The sequence below is a fragment of the Microcebus murinus genome, chromosome 15 (genome assembly GCF_040939455.1).
Source record: "Microcebus murinus isolate Inina chromosome 15, M.murinus_Inina_mat1.0, whole genome shotgun sequence".
In the NCBI taxonomy this organism is placed as follows: domain Eukaryota; kingdom Metazoa; phylum Chordata; class Mammalia; order Primates; family Cheirogaleidae; genus Microcebus; species Microcebus murinus.
This window is the reverse complement of record NC_134118.1, coordinates 13321709-13340890: the sequence shown is the minus strand read 5'-3', so window position 1 is coordinate 13340890 and position 19182 is coordinate 13321709. Positions and strand designations below refer to the sequence as shown.

General features: G+C 47.9%; 1 protein-coding gene across 3 annotated transcripts in view; it reads left to right on the top strand.

The window, feature by feature from the left end:
• Window positions 1–16231, top strand: part of GFOD1 (Gfo/Idh/MocA-like oxidoreductase domain containing 1) — a 111257-nt gene extending 95026 nt beyond the window's left edge. For all 3 annotated transcript variants that reach the window (XM_012753573.2, XM_076010481.1, XM_076010480.1), the window contains exon 2: window positions 10325–16231. In XM_012753573.2, coding sequence (XP_012609027.2) covers window positions 10325–11244 — 920 coding nt within the window. In that variant the 3' untranslated portion in view covers window positions 11245–16231. The remainder of the gene's footprint in view (window positions 1–10324) is intronic.
• Window positions 16232–19182: the final 2951 nt, after the last annotated feature.

Genomic DNA, 19182 nt, shown 5'->3' with positions numbered 1-19182 from the left:
GCTTTGGGATCACAGAACCGAAATTGCAGCCTGGGCCTGCCATGTATCTCTGCTTTGGGGCAATCATAATCTCTAAGCCTCAGTTCCCCATTCTCTACAAATGAGGACGATGGTGCCAGGTGGCGCTTAAACGGGCCAGTGGGTGTCCTGACGCCGAGGGACGACAGACCACGTTCAGTGTCCTTCCCTTCCTTGTGCTCTCTGCTGCCCCAGAGACTGAGGCTCCCACCCTGCCCGCACCTGTCCCTGTGACTGCAGCCTACAGAGAGCCCGCAGTCGGGGACACCATCTCCTTGGCAACAGGCAGATTAATCTTAGGTTTTAAAAAACCCCAGAGTAGTGCCTCCCTGAGTCTGCCTTTTTGATGGGGCAAAAACTGCTGCCAGAACACAGGGACAAAGGCAGGTTCAAGGGAATGCAGACACATGTCCGAGGCACTTAGTACTGGGAGAACACTTGGCACCCTTCCTCTCCGTGGGGGTTTCTAGAGCTCACAGGCAGGAAACGCAAATGAGCAGGCAGGATTCTAAGAGGACCTCTGCCCACCAGTGATATTCCTGTGATATAAGCTCTACGACAAAAAGAGGATCCCCTGGGCGGATCTAATCCAGTCACAGGAGCTCTGTAAAGGCAGAAAGTTCTCTCTAGCTGGTGGCAAAAGAGGAAGTCAGAGAAATTCCAAGTGTGAGAAGGACTCAACTTCCACGTGCTGTTGCCGGCTTGAAGAAGGCAGGATACATGGCAGGAATTTGGGCTTCGCTAGAAGCTGGACAGACAGCGAGGAGACAGGGACCTCAGTCCTACAGCCACGAGGAACTGAATTGGGCCACCAGCCCGAGTGAGCGTGCAAGCAGATTCTTCCCCAGAGTGGCTTTGGGAAACTCTCATCAGGGACCCAGCTGAGCCCACCTGGACTTCCGACCTAGAGAACTGAAAGATGGCAAGTGGGTATTGTTTTAAGCTAAGTCTGTGGTAGTTTGTTACAGAAGTCATAGAAAACTGATACATGCAGTGGTGTAATAGGGACAGGTGGGGACTGTGGTATACTGGAGATGCACGTACCATCTAACTGCGGAAGCCACTATACAGCCACTGTACCGATTGCTGTCGTGCAGGAGGCTCTGGAGAACAATCCCAGTGTTTCTGGAACTTTCCATTTTTAAAGAAAGACCAGACCAAAAACTTAGACTGTGTGAAATATTCTGGTTTTCAAAAAACATATCTGCTGGGTAAATACACTTTCGATCCTTTCACTAAAGCATAATGCCCCTTGAATGGAGAGCTTCCTACTTTTTTTTTTTTTTTTTTTTGAGATGTTGCCTCGTTTAAAGTCTGTTGCCTTTCATACCATACATGCAGTGAGGATAGTGTTTCTCTTGAAAGAACTGACTTGCTATCAACAATGAGGTCTTGTCGGGAGCTCTGGGAGATGACAGGGGACTCCCCCTTTGGGACATGTGTTGGGGATTCACTAAGGAGGAGAAAGGGTGGATTTCTTTACTTCTCCACAGCCAAGCTGACCGCCATTCCGACCCCCATCCTGCCAGGTGGGTGGCTAGGGAATGCAGTTGTTGGCCAACCCAGTAATCTCACCACCCCATCGTGTTTGTTTTCTAATAAGTAGCTTGGTCTCTCCTGTATGACTCTGAGGGCCCAGTGGTTCCGCACTCTGCCTTTTGCCCTCCTCCCCGCCAGAAGGTGGCTACTTCTACGGGGAAAGGGTGGCTTAGCTGACTCTGGCTCTGTCCTTGGATCCAGATGGTGCCCCCTGAATCCTGCGTTGTCCATGTGTGGAATGGTGGCCCGACAGTGGCTGGCCCATGCTGTTCCCAGAACAGTAACCATTAAGGCGCAGTGGGTGTCATTTGGCTTTTGGGACCAACACAGCAGGACTCAACTGCTGGAGCTCATAGTCCTGGCTGTTTTCCTCTGTCCCCAAGTCCCTGACCACTGTCACCACTACATCCAACCCCAGGACTCCGTTCTCCCATGGACCCCTCTCCACCGCCCTGCCCCCTCACACTTGCACGGAATGTGCCACCTACAGGCAGGGAAGGGCCTCCCCACCTGAGAAGCTGGCCACTGGCCTGCATAGCCACCTGCGGTTTCTGAACCCTGGCCTCTCCCTCGCTGGAAGTAGCAAGCTTTCCTTTTCTCCATTTCCTGGGGAATGCCCAGCTGGAAGGAGCTGGCTAGTGACTTCCCAATCTCATATCTTCATTTTCAACTTGAGCCTCAGAGATAAGCTGTAGCGAGGGGTGGAGCTGTGTGGGATTTACCAATAAAGAAACTGACGTTGGAAAGAGCTTCAGGAGTAAATCCCTGTTACAGATGGGCTCGATCACCGGAGGATCCTACCACACAGGAAGCAATCAGAGAAGATTCAAGTATTGATAGGGGCTCCTGTGCGAAGAGAGGGCTTGGACAATGGGCCTAAGTCATGGGGGGAAGGTCCATAAAAAGGTCGGTGGGGTAGGGGCTGGCCTTACCGGTGGGTTGATGTAGAAAAGCACCTGAACATCTAATTTGGTTTAATACCAAGTTTTGTCACTGTCAGCCAGGCTGTTTTCCTTTCATTGGTTGTGACCTGCTTTCAGAGCCACTGACGGTACCAGGGGCCTTGACAAAGGAGCTGAATATGGGTCACCCTGACCCATTTCCATCTCAAGTTTGAAATTAGGATGGAAACTTAATCAGGTTGCTCTGGGACTTCAGATGTCACCTAGCTGAGCACTGGGCCCCCCACTGACCTGGTTTCTGATGCTCACCACAGTCAGATACACGGTTCTCTTTGGAGCGCTCCTTTAGTTGTGTGCCGAAGACATGGCACGTGTGTGCATCAGCACAGGTAGCCGGCAGGAATGGAACCATGCATCTCTGGGTGACATGGGTGCAAAGAATAACCTAGCCAGCTTTAAGACACAGGGGGGCCCAGAAAGCACTGTAAGTGCAGAAATCAGGCTAGGCTGGCTGTGAAGCCAGACAATCTGGGTTCATATACCAACGCTACACCTTACTGAATCGTGGAACCAAGGGCAACTGACTTGCTTACCCTCTCAGAGGCTCAGTTTCCACATCTGTAAGATGAGAATGGTACTAGCACCTGCCTCAGGAAGTTGTGTAGGCTTAAAAATAAAAATGCATGAAAGACACTCACCGTCCTCTGGCATAAAGTAAGTGTTCAATAAATGTCTGTTGTTGCTAGTTTAAATTGTACTGTTATCACTAGGAACAGATCAGACTAGTCTTTTGAGTTGGGAAGTTGTACTTATGTCCGGAAGTCTCCTGGGGATTGAAGATCAGAGATTTAATCTCACTGAAGGGCTCTCCTCTTAGTTTATATGGAGGAAGGGCCAGAGGGCAAAGTGGGATTTAGGCAGTCATTCTGACGATATTGCCACTTCTTTTGTACTTTCTAAGCTGAAAAAGAAAGTATGTGAGGTGTGCATATGTGTGTTGGGAGAGCGGAGAGGAGATTAGCAGAAAGAAAAATGAAGAAAGAGACAGAGCTGGACTAAAGGGAATGTTGCAGTGAGTGAGTGAAAGGGATTAGATGTCCCATGTCTCAGGGTGCAGGGATGGAGCAGTGGTAAGTCGCCCTGTCTGTCCACATATTTAGTTCTGTTGAAACCAGAGATTTGTCTTTGACCTGCTTTTTTCCCCCTGTCTTCATTCTAAAGTTCAGTTCTGCCTTATCTTTTTTGAAACATAGATTCTTTTAAGAATCTAATGAACCTCTCCCTCAGAAAATTGTGCATCAGGATATATGCACGCAATTTTTGTAAATGTTCCAGTTTTAGCAGTTTTCTCAGATCCCAGATTAAACACCCTTGTTTTAGAACATTTTTTGAACTTGATCTAAACTTCTGAATGATGAATAGTCAAACTCCTATGCATGCTTCAGAACCTGGCTCAAATGTCTCCTCTCCAGCAGAGCCTTCCTCCATGTCCAAATCAGACAGGCAGCTTCTCCTTCATGCTCTTATTGTCCATCCCTCTTTTAGATCTGAATCCCATAATCACTCCTTTCCTGGTCAGTCTCCTCTGCTAGACTGTGAGCTCTTGTTCATCTTTCCTATTCATTTTTGGTCCCAGTGCCTAGCACAGAAATGTTGAAGGAATGGAGTATAAGTGAAGACAATGAGTGAGTTCCTATTTGAAATGCAAAGAAAGCCCTCTCTACCTTTTGCAAATGGGGGGGGTGGAATATAGGAAGACGACAAAATCGGGAACACTTAGAATTGTGTTCCAATAAAACTTCTTTTGGGGGAGGCTCTGCCAATCTGCTGGGACAGCTGCAAGCTAGCCTGTAGGACCAGAAGATAAAGAGGCTGTCAACACAAGTGGAATGACTGGGAGGACCCAGTGGGAAAGTAGCACTGGCCTCAAAGATTTCTACCATGATTAGATAAGGGAGTGTGTAATTGGAGATGTCCTCACAGGGAGGGATGCTTTGAAGTTCCGGGCTGATTATGTTAGGGAATCATAACCCGTCTCTGGGTGGTCTGGTGGCAACCTCCCTGCAGGTGCCCAGGGATAAGCTCCCTGATCAAAGGCAGCAAAGGGCACCTGCTCTGTGGGTTAGCAGAGAGCCTCTGTGTGCCTAGAGGTGTGAACGGGAAGCACTCGGCCAGGCTCCCATGTGGGTTCAGTACCAGCCCCCACAAAAGGGTTGGCACTAACCGCTCTGCTGGTGGTCAGCAGATGCGAGCGCAGACTCAGCAACAGCTTGGAGACCCGGAGCTTGGAGGGCGGGAGGGAAGCAGCTGCCCGGAGTTGGCTTGAGGGTCTCTGGGTTGGAAGCTGCTTCCCTGTAGCACTAACCCCTTGTGGGGGCCGTGGATACTTTGGCTCAGCTGCAGAGAACACATTCAGCAGGCTTTGGAGGAAGCCAAATTTTCCATTTCCCCATAAGAAATCTCGGGAGGGCAGTAAAGCTCCTTCTGAAATTATTTAACTTAAAAGCTCTGACAAAGAGCAGGCGCACTGCCTTGCACATAGCACTTTCACCCTCCAGAAGTTTCCCACAGATCTCATTTTGTCCCCAGCTTCAGCTCTAAGACTAAGGTGGGAAGGTGTCAGTCCCACCATTCCAGGGACAGGTGGCTTTGCTTTATTGTCTTAGAAAGGGGGGTTCTTGTCTTAGAAAATTAAGTTGGTTCAAGCCTAAAGACCCCCAAAAGACTCAGCTTTATTAGTTCTTTGTCCTCATGCAGAGGGGCACATGGTCTATGTGGAGGTGGGTTTTGAAGACTTCCCCAAAAGACCCAGGCCAGTCTCGACATGTTCTCTGCCACCCACCCATGGTCGTGCTGCATCACGTTGACAAATGTGGCAACATCCCAATACATCCACTTCTGGGTGTGGGCACAGAGCCGCTGGTGGGCGAGCTGAGCGTGGAGCTGTGGCATGGTGGCTCCTAGTCCCTGCCCACCATCCCGCAGAGCCCCAAGTGCCCAGAAAACTCCTCCTGTTCCTCCACCATCGTCGCGCATCCTCACGAGCGCCAGAGAACTTTGCCAAAACTCTGCCCGCTCGGGAAACGTTTGGGGCTTGGCAAACACAGAACACGTTTTCTCAGGCACTTCTCTTTTCCCTCGTTTTCCATTTTGCACTGCCTGTTTATTTGGAGTGAAATGGAGTCCATATGTTTCCAGTCCCTTTGCTTAATTCTCTGCTGCACGATTTTCTCTTAGATTGTTTCAAGTCCCAACGTTTTTGATCTTTTGCCCGAGAAGGAGGGCGCCTCATTTTGCCACCAGAGGACGTAAACCTGACAGCTGAGGGACGTGTGTTGGGCGTGGTGCTGTGAGAGGCGTGTGGACTCCGGGGGTACAGATGGCTCTCCTGGCCCCTCAGTCAAATTGTCCACCCAGGAGTGAGAGAGCGCAGACTGTCTCCCCGGGCCACGCAGACTGAGACCCGGAGGTGTTTTTTCCCTGCTGGTTGAAAGGAGCTTTTGTAGGTTTCTCCACTAGAACTTGGCCACGGCTGGTAAAGGGCTCATACCGGGGCTTCTGATTCTCCCTGAACCCCTCATTTTCTGTTTCCTTGGTGGAACCTACTTACCTTCATGTCAAACAGTTATCATTGGCACCTGCTTAGGGAGGGGGGTGCAAGACTGCCCTACGTAATATTTCCTACACTAAATGGAAAGAGAGGGCTTTTCCCCAAAGAGTTTGTTTCAGCGCTTCCTCTGGGAGTGACAAGAGAGGCATTGTGCTGAGACAGGTGACCATGACGAAGACACCAAAGACTGTGGGATTTGCTGGAAAGCCAGGCCCAAGGCCCAGGCTGACAGACAGAGGCAGGCTGGAGAGCAGGTATCTGTGTGCTTTTCTTTGGGAGGAATCCCAGCACGTATGCCGTGGCATCTGACACACCCAGGCTCGTGACGTGTGTCACTCATATCCTTGGATGACACAAGTTTTCACTGCATGTGGTTGGGGAAGGGGGAGCATTCTGTGCCACACTACTGCACCCACATACACAAAGGCAGGTCTGATGACTGGAAGTCTACACTTGCAACTGCGTTCCTTTAGCCTAAATCCTTGATTCTTGTTGCAATACCAAGAACCTTTTAATATGGCAGATTTTGGTGGGGTAAATCTGGGAAAAAGAATCTGAGGAATTTGGGGGATCCATAGTGGGCTTTGCAGAAGCCCCCCTGAGAGAGAGGCAGAGTTGCAGGAAGACTGTCCACAGCAGAGAGAAAACACAACCCTGTTTCACTCATCTGTGAAGGGTCTGCTGGCTCTGCACTTTAGCTTCCTTTTAAAACTGGAAGCATTACCTTATTTTTAACAATTCGTCCTAAGGGCTTGGAGAAGTTATCTCCCAATTTATAATGGAGACGCCAGTCCCTCAGAACCTGAGGCGGTCCATGTGGGCTTCAGGATGTGGCAGGGTTTTGTGTGTCTGTTTGAATTATATGTTCTGGAGAGAGAGTCCACAGCTTTCACCAAGAATCATAAAGGGGTCCCGAGCAATTGGAGCAAGAAGACCTGGCAACGTAGCCTGGTAGAAAGCAATGTAGAAGCTTTCAGAGTTCAGGGTCAGCAGAGCTTTTACCAGCTCTCCAGGGCCCCAGGAACTGGGACAGCTCCATGAGAGGTGGGACCTGCCAGCCCACCCTAGACTTTGGAGGGCCCTTCACCATCATTCCTGTTTGTTTTGGTCTTAAAACAAAAACTGGTATTTTTTTTCTGATCATAAAATTAGAAACTTGGAAAATATGGAAAAATACAGTGAAGAAAATAAAATTCAGTCATAATCCTGTTAATCAGTTAACCACTGTAAATATTTGGAGGTATTCCCTTTCAGGTTTTTTCTTTTGCATTTGTCTTTTTAATGAGAGAGTTGAGATCATAGTATGCTTATGAATGGGGCCATTTTCATTTAACGTTGCATCATAATCATTTTGCTTGCCATGGAAATGTCTTTATAAGCATCAATTTTCTATGGCTGCACAATATTCTATTATATGGCTGTACTATAGTTTACACAGCCATTCTTCTGTTGGGCATTGCATTGTTCTCAGCTTTTTGCTTTAATAAATAATGCAGTGAGAACCACCTTTGGGCAAGAAGCTGTGCTTGCATTTTAAATTATTTCTTCATGATAAATTCCTAGAAGTCTCTTTTGACTTTTGAAGCTATTGTGTGTTAAGATGTTGCCGAGACCCATCTGTAAAGTGTGGGTGTTGAAAAAGATTGTGGGCGGAGAAGTGGGGCCAGGTGACAATGTTCGCTGGGTTCCTGCTACATGCAGGACACAACTAGGTGCTGTGGGCATAAGGGAGACTTAAGAAATTAGAAGGCCTAGTCTTTATCCTAGAGTTCCTTACTGTGTAATGTAAAACCACAACATACATAAATAGCCTAAAGAAAGAAAGTCCTGTATCTCGGAACCCTGAGGAAACCATGCATGAATTTCAGGATGGAGTAGAGTTTTGTGTGTTATGTTCATATTGCCTTTTCCGGAGATTTCATCAGAATCTTTCCTCTATAGAGCTGCAAAGAATTACCCATTTAGTGATTATGATGTGTACAGAAGGGGTACGAATTATTTTTCACTATACATTCTTTTTTCCTTTTATTGTTTTACATTTTTTATAATACCAGAAAGTAAGATAAACTTTTTTTAAGTGCCATTAGTATGACCAGTAGAGTGTAGAAAGGAGATGACTCAGAGGTCCTGATTTGGGAGACCTTGAAGTAGGGTGTAGCAGAGGCCACTATACCCAACAGGTGTGAGGCAGATTTTAGCAGTATGTGTCACCTGTCCCTGCAGTGACCTACCAATCCGTTTACATATAAATCTGTTCCTGGCAGCATGAGCCCGTGTTACGTGAGCCTAATGCCTACAAGATCATATTATCAGAACATTGTGTTACGCAGGTGTGTGGCATTTTTGGTGATACAAGCCAATGTTGCCTCATCCCTCTGCTGAAGCCTCTGTTCTCACCTGGTTACTAGGAACTGAAAGAGCTGCTTACTGCTCGTTTGTGGTCATGAGGGGGCCAGCCAAGCTCTGCCAATATGGACACGTGTGCCATGGCAAGGAGGTCTGCTGCGGGCCTTTCGCTCAGGCCCAGAACCAGATGTGCACGCGGAAACCTACAGCCATTGTTTGTATTTCTTTACTTCGATCTGTGCTAACCACTTCTGTTGTTTGGCTAGCTCTTCCAATGAGAAAATGAGAGAGCCACGTGCCAGGCTGCAGTCTTGTGCATGTGTCCTTGCACTGCATTTACAATTGTAGGGCATCCACAAAACCCCATCTTAGCTCAGTGTGTTGTAAGAGTTCCTGGATATTGTCAATGGAGTGCCCATAGCCAGAACAAGTGGGATGAGGGGTGGGTCTCATCACTCCATTTCCCTTGGGGTCTCTCCCCCATCTGTGGCTGGAGAGCCCAGGTCTCCATTAGAGAGTCTATGTGGAGCATGACTAGAACACAGAGACCTGCCCCAGACAAGCACATGCCTTGACTCAGGAGCTCCCCATAAGTCTCCAAGTCTTCCAATCTAGCATCTGTTTTATCTGGCTTGCTAACAAATCTGTGTGATGCTTTTTTATTTTTTTACTTTGCCTTCCAGTTGGCTGATTCTCCAGTTCTAGCTGAGTTGTTTTTCTTCCTCCCTGACTCTTGGCTTCTATGGACTAAATCCCTGTCTCATTCCCTGTCACTTTCCTTTCCTTTGATCCTTTGTTTTCTCCAGACCCAGAACCACTTAGTCTCCTAAAGGGCTCAAAGAGGTATCTTGGCCTCCCTGTAATTTATACACCCATGACAGTCATCACACAAGACTAATTCTTCAGTGGCCTGAGCTCCATTGGCCAAAAGCAACACACCCTACCCTGAGGCAGATGGGGGCAGGGGAGAAAATAGGCATTGCCCACCTCTCAGATGTAGGTAATGTCTGCTCTTTACAGGAAGAGAAAAACATTAAACACATCTGTGACCACTGCCAGCTCTAATCCAGAATGCAAAATAAACAAGGAAGATAACACTCAAAGTACAATCCTTGAGGGCTTGGGGTGTCAGGGGGGAAGAGTGACAGCCAAAAGCTTAGACCTTCAAAGGGTATCATTAAGAAATTCTTAATCAGACTTGCCTTGGCTAGGATTTACACTTATATATTCTGACTCTTTCCAGATACAGATACTATTTTCTTCTCTATATATGATATTTTTAATAATATATTTTAATAAAAATTATACTTATAAAAGACATAAGAAATTTTATATAACAATTGTAACAAAATATATTTTATATGTAAAAAGATATATACTTTAATAGAACTATCTTATATTTTATATTTAATATAAAAGCAAAATATATTTCTATATAAAATGGTATTGATTTATATAAATATCAAATGAAGCACTTTATGCTTTCTTGACAAATATTTTTAAATATTTCTAAAATATGGCTTACTTAAATATCTTAAATCTTACTGTTTAAATCAATGCCAGTGGTTCAATATTAAGCTAAGTAATTCAACTTAAATATGTGAAGTAATTTTGAAATATACAGAATATCTTCTTTTTATATAAATAAAAGGTGCTAGGAAATAAAGGGTGTCCCCAAAATCACCATACATAGGGAAAATGGGAAATGGTAGCCAAATGTACCTTTATTTACTAAATATCCATTACAAAACTTTCCAAATTTTTTCCTTTGTAATGGAGACTCTTGGGACAGGAAGTGACGCAGGGACACCCGCGCAGGCGCAGTCCCGTTCCGGGGCCGCAGCGCCCCCTGCCGCCGGCGCCGTGCGTGCACGCCACCTCTGACCGCTGTCCTTGCTCCCGCCCGCAGGCATCGGCAAGAACGTCATCTGCGACCGCACGGCCACGCCGCTGGACGCCTTCCGCATGATGTCGGCCGCCCACTACTACCCGAAGCTCATGAGCATCATGGGCAACGTGCTGCGCTTCCTGCCGGCCTTCGTGCGCATGAAGCAGCTGATCGAGGAGGGCTACGTGGGCGAGCCGCTGGTGTGCGAGGTGCAGGTGCACAGCGGCAGCCTGCTGGGCAAGAAGTACAACTGGAGCTGCGACGACCTGATGGGCGGCGGCGGGCTGCACTCGGTGGGCACCTACATCATCGACCTGCTCACCTTCCTCACCGGCCAGAAGGCCGTCAAGGTCCACGGGCTGCTCAAGACCTTCGTCAAGCAGACCGACCACATCAAGGGCATCCGCCAGATCACCAGCGACGACTTCTGCACCTTCCAGATGGTGCTGGAGGGCGGCGTGTGCTGCACCGTCACGCTCAACTTCAACGTGCCCGGCGAGTTCAAGCAGGACGTGACGGTGGTGGGCTCGGCCGGGCGCCTGCTGGCCGCGGGCACCGACCTGTACGGGCAGCGCAACGGCGCCCCGGAGCAGGAGCTGCTGGTGCAGGACGCCACGCCCGTGAGCAACTCGCTGCTGCCCGCGAAGGCCTTCAGCGACATCCCCGCGCCCTACCTGCGCGGCACCATCAAGATGATGCAGGCCGTGCGCCAGGCCTTCCAGGACCAGGACGACCGGCGCACGTGGGACGGGCGGCCGCTCACGATGGCCGCCACCTTCGACGACTGCCTGTACGCCCTGTGCGTGGTGGACACCATCAAGAGGTCCAGCCAGACGGGCGAGTGGCAGAACATCGCCGTCATGACGGAGGAGCCCGAGCTGAGCCCCGCCTACCTGATCAGCGAGGCCATGCGCCGGAGCAGGATGTCCCTGTACTGTTAGCGCGGGCTGGGGACCCGGGGGCCCACAGAGGGTGAAAGACGCGTGCGGGAGCGGGGGGCGCGGGAGGTGGCGGAGCAGTGTGAATAAATGGCATCTGGGAAGGCAAACCAGACTGTTGGCGGGCTGAGCTGTAATAGCCCGGGGTGTTCAGGAGGGCCTGCCGTTCCCCACGGCGTCCCTGTGGGGTGTCTGCATAGGGCGGAGGGGCTTAGCTGCCTCTGCTGCCCTTTACTGTGAGAAGCAAGGAGGGGCTGCTCCCCTCCCTACCTCAGCCCCCCCCCCCCCACGCCTTGGCCTTCCCTCGCTGCAAGCCAAGTGGTCCTTCCAGGTCAAGGCACGTTATCAGATGGCAAGTCAGTGTGAGCCAGGCTGCCCGGACACACACTGCTGGCAGAAGAAGGCCCCTCTTCCCAGGTCCCCATAAGCCTGTTGGGCTGGGGTGGACAGGTAAGAAAGTTCAAATTCCAGGAAGCCACTTTTTATTATACTAAAAAGAGTCTGAAGGAGAAAGTGCTTAGTAACAAAGTGTGCAGCCCTCGATTGGTGGGTCTTCCTCATAGGAAGCACTGACGGGGTGCCTTCCTGCTTGCTAGCCCCTCACCTGGGGGGACGGGGAGATCAGGAATAGAGTAGAAACCAGGGCTCCCGCCAGCCATGAGGAAAGAGCACGTGCTGCATTGAAACAGGTGAGGCAGACAATAAGACATCCCTTTTAGCTTGTCAACAATTTAAAAGCTGCAAGGAGTCACCTTAGAACACTTTCCGGTGAGGGCAGAGTTGAGTGTAGGATTCTTCACTGAAGTGTTGGGGTGGCCTGTCACATGGCTCTGAAAGACAGCACAAAGTGAGTTTGACCCTAAACTCAAATGCTGCCCTCACGGACTGGGGACAGCTGTGTGCCTCAGTGTGGCAGTGTGAAGTCCCAAACAGAAGGCGAAGTGAGCCTCATCTAGGTGTTTTGGGCCTCAACACACATCTCTCCTACTGAGCTGGGGAAGGCCTTTTAGGAGATTCATCCAGGTTTGTGGATATAAAAGGGAAGCCTTTAGTCCCACTCAGAATCCTCTTTCCTTGAAAAAAAAAAAAAAGATGAAGGCCATTTTCCTTAGTGTTGACCTTTGCTTTCAGGATTCTAACACCTGAACATTTTTGCATAGGTATTAAAACAAAAGGACAACATGGAACATAATTTTTCAGTATTTCTAAAATGGGGTTTAGAGCTCCTTGAGGGGCTCGCTTGAGGTCGAGAAGGCTAATGTTGGAAAAACATATCCATCGACTTGGTCTTGGTCTCCTGTTTATCTTGAAAAGACCTTTCCTTAATCTTTCACCCCACAGAAGACATCTGCTGAGGCGGGAGGTGGAGACCATGCCTTGGTAAGTCTCCATAGGCTTTGTCGCACAGGCGTGCTGAGGTCAAACAGGTGTCCTTGCAGGCAGCTGAGGTTTAGACTTCCTTCCAGATAACTGGCAGTAGAACTAGAAGGGAGCTTAAGAGGCCTGGAGTCCATCCCCCCGCCCCCCGCCTCTGAGTAGGCAAAATCTGAGTCGCATCCCCCACGCTCCTCCCTAGGGTCCATAAGCTCCAAAGCCCAGGCTACTCGTAGGTGCCAGTGTGGGTGTGCCCAGACACCAGAGGAATGTTGGTCATTTCCTAGCACAGAGGAGGAAGTGTTGCTTTCCCTGGAAAAATGACTCTACATCCACAGCCTTGCTGCAAGGCTGGGGTTGGTTAGGTAGGGTTGGTTACCTGCAACTCTCCGTGATTCATTTTGGTCCCCGATCTGCTGACTATTCGTGCTCATTCCAGCTTTTGCAGCTATCAATTCAAAACTGGAGATTTGCTGGAGTAGATGTCTCCCAATGACACTTTAAGCAGAGGGCCATGTTATGGACTGTTTTGGTTCCTGTTCTCCTAAATTGCCCTCTGGGAAAGTATTAATAATTTTTGTGGGAACTGAGTGCAAGAATTTTTTTTTCCTGCCCAACCTGAAAGGCTGTGATTGAGAATGATGGAGAAGAAAGCTAGATGACTCGATGGGTCTAAATTTTCTAAATTGTTTACAATCTCAACACGATATCCCTGGGGTTTCAATGTTATGTTTCTGCACTTAAACATAATTCTTGGGAGATCTCCCCCCACCAAAGTTCTCTGAGCTCTGTGATAAATATTTAGTATCTGAAACATTCTCATTCGAGGCTGGGGTATATAGAAAGAGTATATATTCTTTAAAAGAAGCATGAAAAAATATTTTATTAAGTATACTCAAATGTTATTAATATCTACTGAAATGCATGTAGTAGGTAGATGAAGGAATGAGAGAAATAAAAGACCTAGATAGATACTTTTTTTAAGTACAAAAATTACAGCAAATGGGTTTGAGATACTTCTTTAGTTCTGTTTGCCCTATCCTGTCACATGCAAAGACTTGAATGGGGGCAGCAATGTGACACTGAAATCTGAAGCTTTCAACAACACCCTGCAAAAGGACCTTGTTTCAGCCCAGCACCCCCAATTGTGCCCTAGGGGTCTGGGTACCGTCCACGGACTTCAATCTAGGACTAAGCCGCAGCAATAATCCAGCCCCTTTCTGCTTTGTTTAATGTGTCTCCAGGGCCTGATGTAACAGGAGCAGCACTTTCTAAGGTCTCCACACTTAGTCCCCTCTGGTTGTTTTGTTCCCATCCTTGTGTGGATGCTGCTAGTTGCCTCTGCAGATAATCTAAATTCCAAATTCAGAGAGAGGGTGTAGATGAGTGTTCTTCCCTGAGATCCGCAAGTGTTTGGGAATGCCCTGGGCATTTGGAAAGTTTGGAATCATTCTTCTTCTGGAAAGAGTCTGTGACCACTGTCAGCCTCTCCAAGACGTCTCCCCTCAATAGGAGGATGCACTGCAGGGTACCTCAGCTCCACCTTAGCCTACCTGGCAGCAAACACCACTGTGTCAGGTGTATCTGGACTCTCTAGGGGCACTCTTGGCCAACAACTCCAAGACTGGCCAACTCCAAGACTTGTCCACTATGTGCGGAATATTTTAAGTACATTATCTCATTCGATTCATAAAAACAGCCCTGTAGTATTAGGTATTGTTATTCCCTTTTTACACATGAGAAAATGGAGGCTCTAAGAGGGAAAAAGTAACCTGCCCAAAGTCATAGAATTGTTCAATAGAAGTGGCATCACTCGAATCCAAAACTTCTCTTCCAAACCAGGCTGCCTCCCAAGAAGAAAGATTTGTGCACCTGCTGTTCTTGCCAGGCAGGAGAGCTGCCTTGTCAAATTCTGTAGGGGGTGGGCTCTCACCCCCAGGAAGCAACTGTGACAAGAGTTGACTGTGACCTGCAGCTTCACCCAGCTGCTCTCAACACCCTCCTGTCGAGCAGGATGCAACATTTGATGTGCTGCCAGGAAGTTAGTTATGAGCTGCAAATAGAAGTCGTCAATTTTTCTTCCCCATCCAAAATGGAAACATCAGTCAGCTTCTTTTAAAATTGACTTCCTAAGTTTATTTTGATTGTAGGTGATGCAGCAAACCTCAGAGCTGGGAATTTTCAAAGCATTGCTAGCCGGCTATTATAGATGGCCTTGGATTTTGCTCTCCGGGGTCTGAGAATAACATAGGAAAATGTCTTTTCTCAGGGAGTAGGGCTTTTAGAGTTCATTTGTTTGCGACTCACATCTTAGCAGTGCATTTGTACCTTGACACTCTCTTACTCTCTTCATCTTCTCTCGTAGCCACAGCTATTGAATTTGACCTGTGATCATAAATTGGGTTTCTGCTCTGATCTCTTGGACTTTGGTGGGTATGGGGGGGGGCGGGGGGATCAGCTTTGCTAATTACTTTCTGGGGAGTAAGTAAACCCAGTTGCCTCTGAAGGGGGCTCAGCATTCACTATATCCAGCCTTCATTTTACATAACGCAGAGTGATGGCCAAGGTCATGTGCATATCTAGTGCTAGAGCCAGGACGAGAAGCCCGGTTTTCTGCCTCTTAAGTCTCATGCCACCTCACACAGCTCAGGCAGAGTGCTCAGATGGGGGAAGAAAGCTCAGAGAGTTGAAATGACTTGTCTGAGGTCCCACAGCTAGTTGGCAGAGCAGCTGGAATTAGAACTCACACCTGCACTGGACCGGATTCCCTGAGCGGTTGCAGGTAAATCTGTTTTTTAATAAACTCTATTGTGTCTTGAATGTACTCAGAAAACTAGCTGTTTAAAATATCCCATCGTGGCTATAATGTGAACAGTTATCTCTAATTTGTATTTTATTTGGCAAGGATGGGGGGGCATACATTCAGGTTTCCACCTTTGGGGTCTCCTGGGAACCGGCTCTACTTACACTGTCCCCCACACCAGATACGAATCTGGTCCTGACTAGCCTAGGATTCCGGCTCCACCGCTGCCTGCTTGCTTTGGCCATCAAAGCCTTGGAGTTAACAGGGCAGAGCCCATGACATCGAGGAGCTTGTTAAAAAAACAAATCAGCTGTCAGAACCCCACAGTTTCAATTCCCTTTTGGGGACAGGGTGGAGGCCTTGAAAGAAAAGTGGCGAGCATCTGTAGTGTGAGTTCACGCCACGCACCTCCGACATCTGCCGCACCCCAGGCAGAAGGACCGGCAGGTGGAGTGTGCTCTGAGTTCCAGGGGACAGCCAGGCTGATGGGGACGTCTCACAAGAGGAGTCAAGACTGCCTTGCTGCTTTAAAAGGTGATGGGTTATGAGGTCCTGTTGGAGTCTGGGCGTGAATCTGGCATTGCATCTGAGTGACCACGTCAGTTAGGAGAGGAAGGCAGTGGCCCCCCGGCCTTCGTCTCCCCCATCTCTCAGTCCCTATTTGCTGGAGCCCTTGGGGACGCCACCAAAGCCTCTGGCTCTCATCCGGGCTCCTAAAGCGCTGCACTACTGAATACACCCTTGAATCTGTTACGTTCCTTTCTGTTTACACCAGCAGTGGAGAGAGTAATAAAAAGACCATGTTACATGCAATGGCTTGATGCTTACTGCGCCAATCAAAAGCTTGCCTGGGCAGGTGTAAGCAGGGACTGCAAAATAGCCTTGGAGTCATGGATGTCACTGTCACTCTCCTTCCCCCTCCCTGTGTAGGTCTCTGCTGTCCTCTGCAGCTGCCACAAGGGCTAAGTTGTTGAATGAGCCTCTTGGTTTCTCTTTATAGACGTGATGACCTATTTGTGATTCCGAGTCAAATCCCAGGTTAAGAAACAAAACAAAAGCTCACGAGCTGACCGGCTCCTTTGCCCCCTCCTCCTCTTTCAGGCATCCAAACCTGTTTAGTATTCTGCCCTGTGCCTTGCCCAGGGGAGGGAGAAGTTTCTAGCAATTAGGGCTTTCTGTTTGTTGCCTGGTGCTTTTACAGTACTTCATTTGGGGTTTGTTGTTGTTGTTGTTGTTTTAACCAAAACTGCATTGTCGAGTATCTATTTATTGTGTTTTACAAACATGAGTATATATATATATGTATGTATATGTATAAAACCAAACATATATAAAAAGTCAAGGCATGTATACTAGATATTTTAAAGAGTTATTTATCAAGGGTAAAAGATGTGTGTTATAAAGTAAACAGAGTCTATATTTTATATATAATGTAGATAGTAAAACATAGTTTATAAATTATAGGAGGTTGTGGTTTTCTTTTTTATTAAAGCAAAAAAAAAAAAAAAAGACAATGATTGCAATTGTTCTTAGTGTTTTAAAGGCCAAACTACTGTGGGAGTTGGGAGGTGGCCCCCGGCTGGGCCTCAGCGGTCCGGCATCTGCCACCCCAGCCTCTGGAGGTGGCTTCCACTGTTACCTGTGCAACTCAGCGACACTCGGGCTGTGGTTGGCTAGTTAGCACCGCCCAGCCAGCTGGCACGAGCCACTCCAGCATGGCCTCCAGCTGCTCTCCGAGACGTGCATTGGTGGGATAAAGAGATGAAAGTGACAAATAAAGATTTAAAAGAAAATGCAGTTCTGACTCTGCCTGTTTTCTATGCCCAGATGCTCACGATTTGGGCATCTGATGAGTTTGTGGAATCTAAACCGTGAATGGGTGCATCCAAGGTAGGGTGTGTGTGTGTGTGTGTGTGTGTGTGTGTGTGTGTGTGTGTGTGTGTGTGTGTGTGTGTGTGTGTGTGTGTGTGTGTGTGTGCGCGCGCACGCAAGGACGCACACTGCAGGGAGAGGGGGCGGCTGTTCACATGTCAGCATCCATGAAGCTGAATGATGGAAATCAACGGACCCTTCCAATTTTGACTGTAAACCATTAAATGTGAGAACTGGAGGGCACTTCAAAGCCACCTGGTTCAAACCTTCATTTGGGAAATGTGGACATGAAAGGGAGATAACCTTACCTAAGGCCTCTTGGTATGTGTGCGTGTCAGCAGCAAGTGCAGACAAGAGGATGACAACATAGCTTTTAGGCTGGAGGAGCAAATTTTGGAATTCTCCATTTTAATATCACGACCTCATGCCTCACGCCAAGTCCTGAGAAACACTTTCTAACAGGTTCACGCGACTAAAAGAGCATCTTTGCTTGCTTCTTTCTTAGCAGTGTTCAGGGGTGACCATCTGGGGTTGAGCTCAGCCTAATTTCCAATTTGCATGACATGGAATCTCTCGTGAGGGGCTAACCTTCCCTTCCCACCCTCTGCTGAGTCTTAGAGAATGCCCACAAGTGTTTCTTCTGGCCTGTGCTTTTCCTTCACTTAAACAGTTAAAAATGAGAAATAATACTGCAGAACCTGAAATCTTATCCCTTCCTTTGTGAGCAGGTCCTGATAATGCATTCAGAATGCAGTCTTTCCATTAAGAACAAAACAGCAGCAAATCCTGATCCACAGAGATCATTGTGGCACACACGTGACGTTCTCATACTGTACAATTCTGCAGTACTTCTCAGCAGTTCTACGTAAAGCCATAGAGGAGGGTGTTTTGTCAAAGCTAAAAGCGCCACATGCCCAAATGTACTATCATGATGGGATCCAGTCCTCTTTGTTCTGGTAAAGTAATCTGGGACCCAACACTCAATGGAAGACTCAAACCTCCTAAAGCAATTATATAATTTTTTTTTTTTTTTTTTGAGACAGAGTCTCGCTTTGTTGCCCAGGCTAGAGTGAGTGCCGTGGTGTCAGCCTAGCTCACAGCAACCTCAAACTCCTGGGCTCAAAGCGATCCTCCTGCCTCAGCCTCCTGAGTAGCTGGGACTACAGGCATGCACCACCATGCCCGGCTAATTTTGTTTTCTATATATATATCAGTTGGCCGATTAATGTCTTTCTATTTATGGTAGAGACGGGGGTCTCGCTCTTGCTCAGGCTGGTTTCGAACTCCTGACCTCGAGCAATACACCCACCTCGGCCTTCCAGAGTGCTAGGATTACAGGCGTGAGCCACTGCGCCCGGCCTGTATAAATTTTTAATCTAGGAGCAAGTTATTCCTTTATAGGTTTTGGATTCTCTTTATGATATTACTTTCTCTCATTTTAGGCCCAGTACTTGCTTTGTAAACCAGGGATTATACTACCTCCTACCACATCACAGGATATGATCTGCCTGCGCTGCTTTTGTATCCTCTCAACTGTTGCTTTGAAAGAACAGATACAATTGCAAAGCAGGTTGTTCTTTACCTGTCAAATGAAGGGAAATCTGCATGCCCTCCCATGTCTACTCGCCCACCCTACCTCCAAATACACAGAACTGTTTTCCAGTTTCGCTTCCTGCTTCTTTTATCTTGCGCATTTGTAGCACCTGTTGTGACAAGTCTTGGTGATTCAATCTGAAAAATAAAACGACTACTCATTTGTGATGAGAATGAATTACATATATACAAGTATGTAGACTTCCATATAGAAGTGAAAACAAAACTAGGTTCACCACACTCCAAGTGGTAGGATTCCATTTTATTGACTCCCGTTTACCTTATTTTTGCTTAGGCAG